General features: G+C 35.5%; 1 protein-coding gene across 2 annotated transcripts in view; it reads right to left on the bottom strand.

Moving 5' to 3' along the window:
- The window catches only part of MND1 (meiotic nuclear divisions 1), a 51,344-nt gene that overhangs the window by 3,718 nt on the left and 29,429 nt on the right, over positions 1-18,197 (bottom strand). Inside the window, exons 4-6 of one of the 2 annotated variants that reach the window (XM_069493471.1) lie at positions 10,562-10,636; positions 7,591-7,705; positions 1,430-1,474 (exon numbers count right to left, since the gene is read on the bottom strand). In XM_069493471.1, the coding sequence (XP_069349572.1) occupies positions 1,430-1,474; positions 7,591-7,705; positions 10,562-10,636 (235 nt within the window). The remainder of the gene's footprint in view (positions 1-1,429; positions 1,475-7,590; positions 7,706-10,561; positions 10,637-18,197) is intronic. The other variant, XM_069493472.1, reaches the window with a different exon arrangement.

Below are 18,197 nucleotides of genomic sequence, written 5' to 3'. Positions count from 1 at the left end.
CTCAAATCTTCCTTCTTCCAGTGACTAATCATCTTTGACTAAATGTAGTTACTTGAAGCTTTTTACATCTCTGTGTCAACTTAACCTTATCCATATTCTCCCACAGAAACATAATAAGGCTATGTAAATACATGTGAAGGCATTATAGATTCTTATCGGGGTAGAAAAATTCAATTTCTGTTGTTTTGTAATTAAGTATTGGAAAAATATCAGTGTAATTTTCTAACAGGTTTTTTTTTTTTTTTTTTTTTTTTTTTTTGAGACAGAGTCTCACTCTGTTGCCCAGGCTAGAGTGAGTGCCATGGCGTCAGCCTAGCTCACAGCAACCTCAAACTCCTGAGCTCAAGTGATCCTCCTGTCTCAGCCTCCCGAGTAGCTGGGACTACAGGCATGCACCACCATGCCCGGCTAATTTTTTCTATATATATTTTTTAGCTGTCCATATAATTTCTTTCTATTTTTAGTAGAGATGGGGTCTCGCTCTTGCTCAGGCTGGTCTCGAACTCCTGAGCTCAAATGATCCGCCCACCTCGGCCTCCCAGAGTGCTAGGATTACAGGCGTGAGCCACCGCGCCCGGCCTCTAACAGGTTTTAACAATAATACTTGTATATAATTCACAGCAATCACTATTTATTAACTTTCTCCTAAACCTTAAGACACACAGATAACGTCTTATTAATTCCCATTTCTATGGAATATCTCTGGTATAGATCAGAGGTATATCCTTGGACAAATGGATTTCTGAGGCATTTACATGCAAGCAGGCTTGCAGAGAAGACATTATCATGGAGTGAGTGAGAGTTCAGACTCTGGAATCAGAAATGCTGGATTCTAATCCTGGTCTGCTGCCTAGCACATGTGTGGCCTTGGACTCCTGAGAGCCTTAGCTTTAGCTTCATCTTTTAAATTAGGGGTAATAATCATATTATTATCCTCAAATATCATATCATTAATTCCTCACAAGAGTATTATGAAGATCAAATGAGAATGCACCGTAGACACTGATTACAAAATAACTGGCATATAGTTGGCCCTCAACAAATGTTAAGTATTATTATTATTAGCAAGAAGATAAATCTTTAGGATTTCATGAAATTCTTAAAGGTGTATCTTACATTAATATATATAAGAGTTAAGTGATTAGCCCAAGTGACTTATCTTGGGAAAAGTTGCACAACAGTTAATAGAAGCAATCATTGGTTTTACAAAAATATTTTATACTTTACAAAAGGACTCATAATAAGATTATAAAAAAAACCTTACCTGAAATGATTTAACGTATAAAAAACTTGAGTAATGCATATATTTTCAGAAATGCCCTTTCCTTTTTTTTTTTAATAAAGCTAGCACAAAGGCATCTGAATTTTACATTATAGTAGATGTGGAAGAAGTTTAACTATAGTTTACCAGTGTTGTTATAATACATACCAGTCCATCTGTTAGCAGCTTCTTTGGCTACTTTATTTGCTTGACCTGAAAAAAAATTATATATGTAAAACGTACACATTTATATATAAAACTTTATATATTTACATATATAAAATTATCTTCAACTATGTACAGATTTATATCTTTTTCATATGAACAAAATTTTAATAAAATTTATATATATAAGATGGCTATGAAAAAAAGTTCAAATAGTGACATAACATTGTATCTTATAAACCTGCCCAAATTCCCAAGGAAATTTTAGATAGGTACAGCTACATTAGTCATTAATAGAAAGTCAATATAAACAATTTCCCTTTGCTAAATGTTCATCATCATTGTACTTGCTCCTTTAAAGACAACATAGAAGTTTAAATGAGATGTGTTTCTCAAACAACGTACCATAACAAAAATACGATAAAACAACTTAAATTTAATGGTAAGAATTTTACTGCATACTATTAAACTATAATAAGCCTGACCTTAAAAAAATTTTGTCGTAAGAAGGTAGCCTCACAGGAAGAAATATTTACTTTTTAGTTAATATTAATTAAAGGACACGGTCTTACTCTCTCGCTTAGGCTGGAGTACAGGAGTAGTTCACTGTAGCCTCGAACTTATGGGTTCAAGTGATCCTCCTGCCTCTGCCTCCCAAAGTGCTGGGCTTACAGGCATGACACATAATGCTATTAAATGTATCTGTATGTATATTATGTCTTTCAAGTTAATCTATACAGCATATAACAATGCCATGATCAATTGGTCATATTACTTATATTGATGGCCTTTTTGAAAATTGAAGGATAATTTACATACCATAGAATTCACCACATAAAAGTATATAATTCAGTGTTTTCTATTATATTCACAAGTTGTATGCAACCATCGCCACTACCTAATTCAAGAACATTTTTTCTTCATTATTTTTTTCTTTCTGTTCCTCAGATTAGAAAGTTTCAATTGAACTATCTTCAAGTTTATTGATTCTTTCTTGTGCCCACTCAAATCTGCTGTTAACCCCTCTGGTGAATTTTTCATTTCAGTTATTATAGTGTTCATTTTCAGGATTTCTATTTGGTTCCTTTATTAATATTTTCTATTTGGTGAAGTCCCTATTTGGACTTTCTTTTAGTACGTTAGACATGGTATCCTTTTGCTCTTTGAACATATTTAAAATAGCTGACTTAAAGTCTTTGTCTAGTTAAGTCCAACGTGTAGGCTTCCTCAGAAACAATTTCCAATGATTGTTTTTATTCCAGTGCGAGTCTTACTTTGTTTCTTTGCCATTATTAAGTAAAATCAGAGTTATTTGAACACAAGCACCGTGATACTGTGACAGTCCATCTGATTACCCAGACAACTACTAAGTGACTGAAAGGCAGGTAGTGTGTCCAGCATGGACATGTTGGACAAAGGGATGATTCACATCCCAGGGAGGATGGAATCTTGCAATTTTTGGTGGCAAAACTGGACAGTTAAAATAGTATAATATAGCAACACTGGAAATCAGATTCTTCCCCCTCCCCAGGGTTTTTGCTTGTTGTAGTTGTTAGCATTTGTTTAGTAATTTTTCTGAACTCATTCTGTAAAGTCTGTGTTCTTTGTGGTGTGTGGCCACTGAAGTCTCAACTCAGTGTAGTGATCTGCTGTTGATTAAACAGAGATTTTCTTAAACACACAGATTAAATCTCTTTGTGAAGAGGTTCTCTTTGCCAAAGAGCTCAGTCAAGTCTTTGCTAAGGGGCTGTGTGTGTGTGTGTGTGTGTGTGTGTGTGTGTTGGGGCATGCCTTCAACATTCATGTAGGCAGTTTATAACTCTGCCTTAGTCTTTACTTCTTGCTTGCACAGAGCATCAAGGTCAGATAGATGTGGGAGCTTAGGGCCTTCTCAGGTCTTTACTGAGAATGTGAATAGCCCTACCATGTATGTAGCCTTCTAGATTTTCAGGAATATATCACTTTTAAAAAAACCTATGGACATCTCTTTCAGTTCCTCCTTTTAAACTTTTTGATTAGTCTACTGTTTGCCTCAACTGTTACTCATCACCTAAGACAGCTGTGAAGTTAAAACTCTTGCTTGTAACTGCTTTAGAAAAACACTCCCTAGGGAGAAAATTCTAATACTGGGCAACTCCAAGCCAGGTCAAACAAAGATAATCCTTTCTATTGGTGTCTTTCAGGGAACCACCAGACAGGTAAATAATGACAAGTCTTTGGGATTGAGGCTCTTAATGAGCTCCAGCTGCATTCTGCTCCCTCTGACAACAGGAATGTGGGCTGTTATCTTTCAAGGTTACTGCTCAGCTGCAGAGTGGGGATGAGAATAAGGCAAGTTAAAACACCACAAAGCTCACTATTCTTACGGAGGGTTAGCTATTTTTCTTGAATAACCTCCTGAAAACCTTTAGTTCATTTCCAGAGTTCTGAAAAAGTTGATTGTAACCATTTTTGTGAGTTCCTATGCAAAGGGAAGTTTTCAGAAGTCCTTACCCCACCTTTTCCCTGTCATCCTTGCATTTATTTCTAAGAAAATTTCTTAAGTACTCCTGGGATCACTTACTTTCAAGTATTTTTGTGGGAATTTAGTTTCTGCTACTTGTTTTATCTGGTCTCATTTGAATAATGGTCAGCATAGCTAAAATTAAAATTTATTTTTAAGTGAATTATTGCTTTTACTTCTCACTTCTTAGAAATTAGCAATTAATCTTGCTAATATTTGCTTAATGATATCAATAATTCAACTGTCATGATGAAATATAAATATTTCTTATAGGCATTATTAACAAATAAGAGATAATACATAGCCATGCCTATATGAACTAATGGTTATGGCTATTATCAGAAAATTGCATCCCAAATAAACCAAGACAGACTTAGAGATAAGCTTGAGTGTTATAATATAGCTGCTATAGCCATGCTATTAAGAACCAAATCCTATTAAAATCAATTTGTGAAACTCATAATCTTTTAATCCAGTATAATGTTCTGCACTAACATGATAGCTGAAATCCTATGAAACCCCTCATTATCAAAAAGCACATTTTAAAAACAATAATTTTATTAAAAAAGAGATTTGGGAAAGTAGAGGTTAAAGTCTAAAAAAAAATTCTCCCAATTTTGTGATTAGGAGATCACTGTCATCTACTACTTAAATATTTAAATTTCTTATATTTGTGGATTTACAGTTTTCATCAAATTTGAAAAACTGTAGCTTTTATTTCTTCAGATATTTTTCTGGCCCAGCAACCTTCCCTCCCCCACACTCCTTTTGAGACTCTACACATATATTAGGTTGCTTAAAGTCCTATAGCTCACGGATGCCATTTTCATATTTTTTTTAATTATTTTTTTCTCTTTCATTTTGCATAGTTTCTATTGCTATGTCCTCAAATACACTAACTCTTTCTTCCGCAAAAGTAATCTTCCATTAATCCAACCTAGTGTATTTTTCATGTCAGACATTGTAGTTTTCATTTTAAAAAGTTCAACTGGGGTTGTTCTATCTTCCATGTTTCTGCTTAACTTTTTGAACATGAGGAATATTTTTTTTTTTTTCCCCCTGAGACAGAGTCTCACTCTGTTGCCCAGATGAGTGCCGTAGAGTCAGCCTAGCTCACAGCAACCTCTAACTCCTGGGCTCAAGCGATCCTCCCCCCTCAGCCTCCTGAGTAGCTGGGACTACAGGGATGAACCACCACACCAGGCTATTTTTTTCTATTTTTAGTAGAGACGGGGTCTTGCTATTGCTCAGGCTGGTCTCGAACTCTTGAGCTCAAATGATCCTCCCACCCATCTCCCAGTGTGCTAGGATTACAAGCATGAGCCACTGCACCTGGCCAAGGAATACAATTTTAATAATAATTGTTTTAATGTTCTCATCTGCTGATTCTAATTTATGGGTTAGTTTTGATTGAATGATTATTCTGCTCATTATAGATTATGTTTTCCTACTTCTTTGCATGCCTGGTAATATTTGCTTGTATGACAAACATAAGAAATTTTTTTAGTTGCTAAATATTTTTTATTCTTATAAATGAGCTTTGTTTTGGGATGTATTTAAATTATTTGGCAATAGTCCGATGCTTTCAGGACTTGGTCTTATGATTTGTTAGGCAGGTCCAAGGCAGAGCTTAGTCTACGGCTAATTCTTCCTTCTATTGAGAAAAGACCTTCTTGAGTACTCTATCCAATGCCCTGTGAATTATAAATTTTCCCAATCTGGCTGGTAGGAACAAGCACTACTCCTGGCCTTAGTGAGTGCCTGGCACTGTTCCTTCTATCCTTTCGGATGGTTCTTTCCCAGCCTTGGGCAGTTTCCTCATATGCCTGTGCTGAATATTTGACGGGGACCCTTTGTATATATCCAGAGTTCTCTTTCTGCACAATTCCTTCCTCTCCAGTACACTTTCCTGTGAACTCTAGTATGCTGGTCTTCCTCTCAGTTTCATCTCAACTCAGGGAATCTGCAGGGCTCTGCCTGGGTTCTCCTTTACTATGCTGAGGCTAGGAAATTCTCTCAACAAAATAAACTGGAGCACTGGTAAGCTCACTTCACCTGTTTCCTTTCTCCAAGAATCATTGGCCTTTGTTCTCTGATATCAAATATTTTGAAAACCACTGTTTCATATATTTTGTTTGTTTTTGTTGTTTTTCAGGTGGGAGGATAAATCCAGTCCCTGTTACTCTATTTGTGCTACATTTGAATGGAGTTTTATGTTTGCTGTTCTGAATCTTAAAAGCAAAGGAACTAGACATCTCTCTATAAAAGTATGAATTTAGTCTAAAAATTTTTTACCAGTATATAGACACTTTGACAATTTTTTTCCTTATGACTGAAATTTAGTGGCTTTCCATAGAAAAAGACATTTTACCCTCACATCTAAAATCCATTTATGGAATAATGTAATTATTCTATTATCTACTATCTGTAAAATATGTTTTCTATAATTAAAGTACTCTATAAAAATAGATAATATTCTTCAATGGAGTAAAAAAAATTACACAAAGCCAGGAAGGAAGGACTTTTACCCTCTCATTCCCAAGTTGAAAATTAAGATATCTAATAGATTCACCATTACAAATTCTCCAGGATCCAAATATAGACACATCTTTATGTGGCTGCATAAATAACTATTAAAAGATAATCTAGGTCTGATATTGATGAAGAATGATAGTCTAGTCTCTTTACACCCTGAAAACCAGGAAACTTTATTTTTCTTCTTATTCAGTTAGACTTCATATCCTGCATAATACTCATTCACATTGGCACATTTTCCCTGAGTTGAGGTTCAGGAAGCTAACAAGGATAGAGAATTGAGTTGGGAAATAAGTTACCCAGCTTTCAAATTCAAGGGTTAAGATGGACAGCAGAGTGCAGGCAACCAGTATAAAATTTCAGTTGTAACTTTCTCAACTGTGTTATTCCACTCTCCAGAAAGTTCATCATCCTTTGTATACCTTGCAACTTTTTTTTTTTTTTTTTTGAGACGGGGTCTCATTCTGTTGCCTGGGCTAGAGTGCAGTGGCATCTTCATAGCTCACTGCAGCTTCCAACTCCTGAGCTCAAGTGATCTTCCTGCCTCAGCCTCCTGAGTAGTTGGGACTATAGGTGCATGCCACCATGCCCAGCTAAGGTTTTTTTGTTTTTGTTTTTGTTTGAGACAGAGTCTCGCTCTGTTGCCCAGGCTAGAGTGCTGTGGTGTCAGCCTAGCTCACAGCAACCTCAAACTCCTGGGCTCAAGCAATCCTCCTGCCTCAGCCTCCCGAGTAGCTGGGACTACAGGCATGCGCCACCATGCCTGGCTAATTTTTCACATATATTTTTAGTTGTCCATATAATTTCTTTTATTTTTTTAGTAGAGACAGGGTCTCGCTCTTGCTCAGGCTGGTCTCGAACTCCTGAGCTCAAACGATCCGCCTGCCTTGGCCTCCCAGAGTGCTAGGATTACAGGTGTGATCCACCCTGCCCAGCCTCAATGGAAATATTAAGGCAATATTTTCCTATTGTGTTACAAATACAAAGTGAGAGCACTCAGAGCAGAACACTATTTTAACTGGCATTACTTTATCATATACATGGAGAATGGTTACCAGGCAACTAGAAGTATAAAGTCTTTTTCATTACCAAAGTTAACGACCCTAAAGTTGTGGTACAAACTTACGTATTTCTTCTACAACTTGCGGGTCACATTCTTTGTATTTTTCTACTTCTGCCTTTAGCTGTTCCCTTTGGTCCCGAAGTGAAGAAAGTTCTTTTGCTAGCATAGTTCGCTCTTCCTGCATTAAAAATAGTTTTATGTACAATTAAGACAAACAAAATCCCATATGTTATAATGTAATACATTTTATAAACAGTTTCATTTTATTTCTCATAAATTATGTGCTTTTGACATTATTAAATATATACATAAATATATATTTGTAGTATAAGAACAAGTGAAATTCTCATCTTTCTCTGAAATCTCAAGCATCTTTTATATATATTGAATAATTAAATATGAATTATGTAGAATGAGAATGGAATGCTCATAAATAAATGACAGGTTCTTGTTATGCCTGGACGAACTCTAAAATGACCATGTTATCATATGTGAGGGAAAAAAATTATACTCCTTTTTGGGTAGTCTTACAAGATTATATATGCAAGTAATATTTTAGGGCAACATCAATTATCCTTAAAAGTGTTCTAGACAATTTGTCAACTTTTAAGGATTAACCTTTAGAAATAAAGGTTAATCTTCTAAAATACTTTAGAAATATTTAAAGATATCAGAAATAGAATTGTATTAACTATATGTGCCTCCCACCACTTTATTTTAAAGGTAAACCAGAATAAAGCTTTTAAATACAATATGATCCAATAAACACCATTTGAAACTTCTAGCTATAGTTCTCATTAACAGGTAGAGGTTACAGTGCTATAGGTATTCAATTCATATTTGTGAAACCTGAAAAATGAGTCCAAACAAAAATCAAGTGCTGGCAAAGACATGGCACAGAATTATAGGATAAATCTGGGGCAAAACCAAATTCAAGCTGTCTAAACAGGACTTGTCTAAATTTCCTTGCTAACTTGTATTTTCGTATTTGCATTTTTTAGCTATTGCCTTTAGCTATTCCTTTTTGTTCTAAAGTAAAGGAAGTCCCTTTGCTAACATTTGTGGAAGAGAATGCATATACAGAGCAGCATGCTCTGAAGCAGCACGGTCCAACAGGAACCCTACAATGGTAGAAATGTTCTACATTTGCACTCTCCACTGCAAGAGCCGCAGGCCACATGTGGCTGTAGGGTACAGGAAATGCAGCTATTGTGACTGAGGAACTGAATTTAATTGTATAATAGTTAATTTTAATTTTAATTTAAATAGCTGCATATGGTTAGTATACATCATATTAGCACAGCTCAGGAGAAATTTAAAAATCACTAGAACATAACAAGATGGTCATTATTTGCCATCTACACTCAAATTTTACATGCTTCAAAAGGAAAACTGAAGCTGGGTATGGTGGCTCATGCCTGTAGTTCCAGCTACTTGGGAGGCTGAGGCAGGAGGACCCCTTGAGCCCAGGAGTTCGAGGCCAGCCTAGGCAACATAGTGCGACCCTCATCTCTAAAAAGGAAATCAAAAGGAGAAAAAGCTAATGAAGACAAGTGGTGAACATCTGTGTGAATACAATGATAGCTCTCCAGACACCATGAATTGAAGCTGTGTTACAGCTACTAGCACTGGGATCTTTGCCAAATTATTTAACCTCTTTGTGCCTCCAGTTCCTCAAATGTAAAATGCAGACAGGAGCTACCTCCTTGATTGTTGGTAGGATTCAATAATATATAGAATGCATTTAGAACAGTACTTGCCTGGTTCATAGCAAGCAGAATATACATGTTAGCTATTTCTCCTTCTTCATCATCATTATGAATAATATCTAGTTGATAGGGGCTAGGTATTTCTGCAAAGTCCTGGCTGGTAAGCTCAGGATGAGCACAAGACCTCATCTTTCTCAGGAGCCTTTCTGAACTATTACACTCTTCTGATACCTGTGGGTACCAACTAGGTTTGCTGATAGATTTTTTTTCCCCTAGTTGCACTGGTTCCAGTGAACTGAGTAACAGTCAGTAGATTGGCTGACAACTTCCGGGCACCCATGTGTCACCATTAGTTGAAGTGCTTCTACAAGTTATTGCCAGTTAAAGAAAAGAGAGAATCAAATAAAGAAGTGGTAATTGCTACTGTTAACTGAAGAAATTTAACAGCTTCATGTTATGCCCAGAATTTACCTTTCCTTGAATAGTCTTCAAAAATTACCACTCTTCAATTCCTATCTGTGATTGTGCTATTCACATGAAAAAATATATGTGAAGTAACTTTAGAAGCATGAAGCCACCGTAAACCTGTCATGTATTCCTTCTACAATGTGACAGGCTTTCGAGTTGCTTTCTTCCACAATCAGGTGATACAAATAGAGACCTAGATGGAATGCTTAGTGGTTCATGTTGATCTTCAGTATTTTTTAAAGTCATAAATCCATAGTTGAAATAATAATGAAACTGGAAAGTGATGTTTTTTTAAAATGTCAAACCTAATACTTTAGAAACATTACACTTTTTAAAATAAAATAGGTCAATATTTATTTAAATAACTTAAAAATATTACAAGGCCACAAGGATACTATGTTGGTTTTCAGTTTGTTTCTGTGCCAAAATTAAAAAAAAAAAAGAATCAAAAATTTATGTAAACATTTATATAGGCTTACCATGTACCAGGTCTTCTTCTAAGTGCTTTGCAAATATTAACTAGTTCAAGCCACACAGTAACCCTATTAAGTAAATTTTATTATTCCTCATTTTACAACTGAGAAAACTGAAAACAGAATTTAGGAGACTTTCAAAACCAGGCAGTCTGGCTCCAGGGTGTATGCTTCTATGCTATTGCTGCCATATGCAATAATAATAATAACAACAACAATAAATCTAGCTTCACAATTAGTGACCCCTACCAGGTCAAATGTTCATGTCCTTTGCTATGATCCTCTTCTTCTGGTAGGAATGGCACCTTCCTCATAGGAAGCTCTGTGTCCTTACTCTTCTGTTTAGAATTGCCATTGTTAGTGAATCTATAGACACAAACTTACCGTCTCATGTCGACCAATTTTAGCTTTTTCAATGCTTCTCTGTAGGTTTGCATGCTTTTGGCTTCCCTCAGACAACTAGAGAATCAAAAACAAATAAAATGGCTTGCTAAGATAAACTGTCTTGACATGTAGTTTGTGAAGACAAAATGAAACTTGTCTTTGGCCTAGGTCAATGTCACAAAAAAGTCAAAGACTACACTGGGAACTAACTTCTCTAATTTGAAGAAAATCAAGGACCATAAATCATTAGGGTAGACTGAAAAAACGGAGTTTAAAAAATATTTTCTTCTTATTCCATGCAGAAAAATGAATAACATGTTTTCAATCTTTTCTACATGGTCTTCATTTATCAGGTTCCTACCCTGACCCAAATAACTTGAGGTCTATTATTTAGTTAGAAATTGAATTTGAAAATTAAAAAAAAATGTTTTATATAAATTCTCTCTTCCAATTTGATTTCACTTCTTACTAAAGTCTTTTCAAAATACCCTAGACTATTTCTTGTAGACTTGTAGTATTTGTGACCTGTTTACTGTCAATAATGAATATATCACTTATTATTCTTAAATAAAGTACTTTATGAGGAATTGCATACTTTACATACTATGTTCTTAGAGTAGAAAAAAATCTGTTGCCTGTTGTTGATTTTAGGTATGTTTTAAATATTTTAAAAGTGATGAGTTTAAACATTTTACCCAGCTTAGAAAGTAGATTATATGTGGAAATGGATTAAATAACACCAGCATAGAGAGACTGGAGATATGGAATATTCATTAGCATGCAGCTGGGCCCACACCAGAAAGCACTGGTTAATTTCAGAACATTGCTTCCCAGTCTCCATTTTATTAATCTCACCTGGGTCCATGACTAAACAAGTAATCACAGGAAATTCCCAATACTAAATTCTCTACCACATCTTTTGCTACAAACTAACGAGAAATTTCAAATTTATTTGATTGAGGGCCTTCTTAAAATATATTCCACTCCTCCCTCCCTAGAGTTGTAAACATTTAGAAAATAATTAATAATCAGATGAATTTTTGTTGGCTGATTATAAAAACACTTTACAATATGATCTAGTTATACGTAGACAGTGAATAATATTTAGATGCCCTTTTTTGCTTAAAATTCAGAAATACTATCTTCAAAAACTTGGCAGCCCTACCCTGGTTTTGGGAAATCTTTCACTTTTCAATATGCATAAGGTGAATGTTGTAAGCTTTCCTTTAATAGTTCTCTAGTCACTGATTCAACCAATAGCATGAACAAGATCTGTTAGTAATGTCAAGCAGATATCACCACAAACCAGTTATACCTCTTCTTGAGAGTAACTATCTTCCTAAGTTAAAAAAAAAAAAAAAACCTGCTGTAGATTTAAGAGCCAAAATAAACCTTAAGACCCTAAATTTAGCAAGGAGATCTAGTTCTTTATGACAAGGGCTCCCATTTATAAAATAAAAATGTTAAAAAAGTTAATATTCCACCCTGAAGGTCCCACCTGAAATAATTTTAAAATGTATGTAACATTTAACTTCAGGAGTAGAGGATTTTTCCAATTAAAAAACACACACACACATATATTAGCATTAACATTTTTCCATTAAAATCTCTTAAAAATAACCAGATAGGCAGATATCCAAAAAGTTAATAATTATATGAAATAAGCCAATAAAGGATATATATCTTTAATTATGTTAATGAAATAGCAGGTACTGTATGTCAGTTTGTAATTATTTACAACTTAAAAGCATTTGAAAGAGAGCTCATTCACAAATTCCTTAATTCTGAAAATAATCTTACACATTTTAAATGTGGAGCACTAAATTCAGGATTTGTCATTTTAAGTATCTTGGTAATGGAGAGAGGCACAATCTAAATGATGTTATCAAAGGAAAAGCTTCTGCTAATTATCCTAAATACTGAAACAATTTGGTTCAACTCAATAGTGAAGGATTCTTGGCTCACTGCTTAGTTCTTGAAATCTCAACCACTGGGAATGATGAAAGCAACTTCAGTCAGGCTGCCCCAGCTATCAGTTTTTCATCTGCACAACTACATTAGAAGTACTGCTGCTGTAGTTTCTAACATGCACCTTGGAAGTAAACCAAACCCAGGCCCTCATGTGATAAAAGCAAAAATTTTTAGCCACTGAATACATATTATCTGAACCAGTACTTCTCAAACTTCAGCATGTATCAGAATAACCCAAAGGGCTTGTTAAGACACATGTTGCTGGGCCTCACCTCCCTCTGAATAGCAGGTCTGGGGTGGGGCCCAGGAATTTGCATTTCTAACATGTTCCCAGGTGATGCAGATACTGCTGTTTGAGGGGCACCACACTGTTGAGAACTACTGATCTAAACAAAAACCTGTTTTCTTGCAGTAACAAATCCAACTAAAATACAGAGGCTATTAATATATGGAAAAATATTATCTAGTTCATAAACAAAAATGAATTACTGCTAAATATTATAGCCTGAACTAGAAACAAAGTATCTTAATATTTGTCTTTAAAAGAAACGCAGAAGTCGACATTTACAAAATTAGAAAAAGGGGTGATACCCTGTATTTAAAAAAGGTATTCACCATAGGATTCCTTTAAAGAGCAAACTTTTTTGGCACATTTCTATAATGTAAAACCAGAGCCAACTATATACCATAACAAATCCACTTCTGAATTTCACTAAAGCAAATAATAATTTTTAAAAACCCAGTAACTCAGAACAAAACTGCAGCTGCAACAATAAAAACTACTTATAATTTGTAAAAACAGGATTTCATCTTTAGATTTGAGGATCTGACACAATGTTTCTCTTTAAATGCATTCCAGGCCACCTATACAAACACTCAGGGTTGAGAAACACAATGCCAATGTTTTCCAAAGAGCTAATTCACTGCCTGGAGGAATTGCCTATTCATAAGAAACAGAGAGATTAATTCAAGCTGGCTGCATTGGAATTCTGATTTGCTCTTTTTTAGAAATAAAGTTCAAAACATTATGTAGAGGTTTTCCTAAATGGGGAAGATCGCCAAGGAACAGGGAGTGAGGAAGAGATAATGTCAAGAGCAACCAGCTCAGCCTACTGCTTTATCAAAATTCATGTACTGTGTTGCGGAGAAATCAGTTCTATATCTTCCGTATATGCTTTAAAAAGAAACAAAACAAAACAAAACCAAAAAACCAGAGCCAGTATCATTTACTTTAAAATTTACATCTCTTAATAAAGGTGATATTCCATTTAGGAATTAATTGCTCATAAGGAACCAATGAATAAACAACAAACAACAGACTAGTGGTCCCTCAACCAGATATGTTAGAAATAAGATTTAATAAGATTAAAGTGATAAAAATAGAAGTAGAAACTTAAAAAAATACAAGAAGGAAAAAGCAGGCAGATTTTAAAATGAACTAACTTCTAGGAAGAGATAAAAAATATTAAAAAGTAGTTAAAAGATATGGAAGATCCAACAGAAGCCTAATCTAACAGTGAATGTCAGGCCAATGAACTTAGAAGTTGTGACTACAGTCAGACAAAACCTTATTTAGAATCCAGTTAGAAATCATTCAGATATTTTGAGAGTCAAAGACATGTAAAAATCTAACTGATGCAGTGAAGGAAGTTAGATATAAACTTATAAGGATTAAAGACTCTTCAGGCATGAAAAATGGGTTCTAATAAGACAAATCCAGAGATGAGGGCTAAGTAGCTGAGGCTACTAATTGTCCATCAATATCCATTCTTTCTTAGTAACAGGATCCCGGACAAAAGGCCTAGTTAAAAAAAAGAAAAACAAAAAATCTTGTACTTCTCTGCCTACTTCAAATCAGGTATAGCCATATGACTAAGTTTTGTCCAATGAGATGGACTCAGATGTTGTTGGAAACGGATGTTCCCTTTGCCCTTCCCTTCCTCTTTTCTGCTATCTGTTAATATGGACATGATGGCTGGAGCTTCACATTAGATAATGAGACAATACCTAACAGGTGCTCAAGTTCCCACTGACTAGCCTCACCCAGATGATCCTTCTCCAGACTTCTTTTATACAAGAGGGAACTAAATTCTTAGGTGTTTAAGCCACTGTAGTTTTGGGTTCTGTATAAAGACAAACCTAATTCTGACATAGTGACCAATGCCTATGATTTATGGAGTCCCAGTTATGGTGCAAATAAACAGGAGTCATTGTGTCTGTCAGAGCAGTAGGCAAGAACACATCCTAGATAGGGAATCACTGTTAAGAAACCCAAAATCCACTTGGAAGGCAACCCTAAAATGACTCAGAATGACAAAATTGTTTCTTTAATAAAGTACATTTTTTTTAATCAAAGAGATTTAGAATTAAGTATAAAGATGTGCAGACTTGCAATACTAATATTTTTGTGGTATTAGTTTATACATATTTTGTATTGTACTCATGGGTAAACCATAAAAGCAACTTAATACTTCTTCCCAACTACTATTTAAAAACAGCTCAGTGAGGGAAATACTTCCCCTGCTACTGGATGAAGCGTTGGAAGTCCCATAACTTCTTTGATCATTCTTAGTTGATCAAGATCTACAATTACTGTAAGTTATCAAGTACATGATTCAGAAATTAGACTGTCTGACACAGTAATTGACACTTCAAATCTTGGTTTAAAGATAAGACTAGCCAGGTGTGGTGGAGCATGCCTGTAGTCCTAGCTATTCAGGAGGCCAAGGTGGGAGGACTGCTTGAGCCCAGGAGTTCAAGTCTGTAGTACACCATGAATGTGCTTGTGAATGGCCACTGCACTCCAGCCTGGGCAACACCGCAAGACCTGTTTCTTAAACAAAGTGAGGGAGTTGGGGGGGGGGGGCAAGATGCCTCAGTGTTCTCTACATTTAACAGATGTTTAAGCTGAACTTTTTATGGCTACACTTCTGAGTTCTCTGCAGGCTTCCCTGTTGCGTCTCCTCTATTGAAATCTCTGTGACGCAGAAGACACATTCTATTCTTCTGGCTCCTACACAACATTCCACCTCTCACTATCCCCCTTTCCCAGCTTGTCCCCCAAAGCCCTTCCAGTCTAGTTTTTCAGAGGTTCCACACAGAATCTGTTAGGTTTCAATGCCCTTCTCTGGGACAGAATTTAATAGAGCTCCAGGTTGGCTCTTGTTCGCTCACTTTTGAATATGGCACACATGTAGTCCCATGGGAACACTCATATACCCAACAAACTCCAGGACTGCTGGCCAAGACCTTACTTTTATATCTGATAATAATTGACAGAACCTACAAACAACAGATCTACATAGATGCTAAAATTAGCAAAATTATTTTTATATGAGGAATTACTTATTTTCCTACTGTCTTTCAAGAGCAGTGGGAAATAACAGACCTAACAGATGTTTCCCAGCAGCTTCCATCACCTCACCAAAGCATGGTTTTCTCGGCTGAAAGCATCTCATATTGCTTAGATTTTACTCTTGGAATTTCCAAATATTTCTTACGAGGATTAAGATCATCCATTACTGAAATTTCTAATGAAAATGTTGCTTAAATGCTATTTAAAATGTTTTGGTTTAATAAGTTATTCAATTCCTTTAAGTAACTTAGTTTCATTAGAAGCCATCAATCTAAAAGACAAATATTTGCTAAGAAATATCATTTAAAGAGTTTAAGCTCAAATTTCTATTTAACCTAAACAGAATTAAAGCTTTAAATTTCTATTTAGACTAGCTTATGATAAACTCCCCATTAAATTTATAAAGTCAAAGAAAAACAGTGCTAAGAAATAGTAACTAGAGTACCTGCCCATAAATGCTTTTATCTTCTTGAGAGAATAATGTTCTTCCTTCTTTTTCTACTTCTACCTCTTAGAGTAGAAAGGTTCAAGAGGAGGACTTGGATTTCAAAAAATTATAAAGGCAAACTGACTCTTTCCCTTTCATGGCCTGAATAGCCTAAGAAGAGTAGGCTATTTACAAGAGTGGAACAACCCAACACGTTCTGATGGTAATCTGACTCAAGAATTGAGAGCAGCCAACCAAACTAAAATTTGTGGTAAACTGAAGTGTCACAGGTAATTCAAAAGGTGAATACATACAGTTTTTTAAAAAAAATAACAAAATGTAAAACAAAGATTATTTTGTATCTGATCTAAAGTTAAGCTATTTTCTAAAAAGAGGTATGGTGTAGAAAAGCTATATTTATAAATAAATATAAATACCAGGGACTCTGAATAAGGCCCCATATCTGAATATGATGAAATGCAGGCCTAGAAGTTTGAACCATGACACTGAGTCATGTAAAAGCTATACTTTAAACAGGGTTATTTTTATAAAACTTCTAAATATATAAAGCATCCAGAAATGTTAATATTGAAATATTAAAATTCATAAAATATTGATATGCATTTGAGGGGCAAAACAGCCCAAACAAATTGAAATTAAGGCTATCCCAAGAAATTAAGGATGTATGTGACTTTGACACTCTGCCACCACCTGGTGGCATGGCATCAAAATTGCAGGTGCAGTTTTTTGCCAAGTAAATCTTCCAGGTTTGATTTAGGGGGAATATATTTTTGAAGAATGGCTGTCACAAATCTGTATCTTATATTAAACATAGAAGAGTCTTTGGGGATAGAAATTCTATAGCTCTAGGGTCAGCCTTCTCGAACTCATCTACCAAATAGCTTTAATAGCAAAGGAGAGTGGTTCCTGGGGGAAAGTTTGGATGCCTAGCCCAAAGCTACCTACCACAAAAGCAAAACAAACAAAAAACCAAACAACATAAAAAATAAATCTCTGATGTCTTAAGTTCTATCATAAAAATTCATACATCACAATTGTAGTATTAACTATTTTTTTATTATTTTAAAATCACTTACCAATAAAAAATACTATTTAATACTTCTCTCCCCTACCCCCAATCTTTTTTTTTGGAGACAGAGTCTTGCTCTGTCACCCTGGCTACAGTGCAGTGGCATCATCATAGCTCACTGCAACCTCAAACTCCTGGGCTTGAACAATCCTCCTGCCTCAGCCTCCCAAGTAAGTGGGACTACAGGTGTGCACCACCTCACCTGGCTAATTTTTCTATTTTTGTAGAGATGGGGTCTTGCTCTTGGTTCCTGATCTCAAGCGATCCTTCCATCTCAAGCGATCCTTCCACCTCGACCTCCCAAAGTGCTAGGATTATAGGAGTTGAGCCACCACACCTGGTCTCACTCCCAATCTTTGAGTCACTTAATCTCAACAAACATATATTTAATTCTTGACTATCTGGGCCAATGGAGAAGTAATAAAAGAATTCAATTTAAAAGACATGACTTTTAAGTGCACATGGATACAATTTGGCAGATCCTGTTAGTTGCCTCTCTAAAGCCTTTCTTTCTTTGTTAAAAGAACTATAATTTTTGTTCAGATTGGGGTGGCAATGTGCTCAGAATGGATCCCCTCCCAGAGCATAAATTATGTTGGCTTAGATCCTTTCAGGGTGAGCATGTAACTGAGACCTGGTCAAAAAGCATAAAAAGCAGCCCACTTGGGAAAGGAGGTAGTCTGGGATTTTTCTCCTGGATAAAGAGAGGTACAAAAAGAGAGTTCAGGCTGGTCTGAAGGTAGTGAGTTACTTTGCTTGATTGTTCACAGTCAGTTACAGATTGAACTCCTTT

This window comes from Eulemur rufifrons, chromosome 18 (assembly GCF_041146395.1).
Source record: "Eulemur rufifrons isolate Redbay chromosome 18, OSU_ERuf_1, whole genome shotgun sequence".
NCBI lineage: Eukaryota > Metazoa > Chordata > Mammalia > Primates > Lemuridae > Eulemur > Eulemur rufifrons.
The sequence above is the reverse complement of the archived record's forward strand: the minus strand, read 5'-3'. Positions and strand labels throughout refer to the sequence as shown.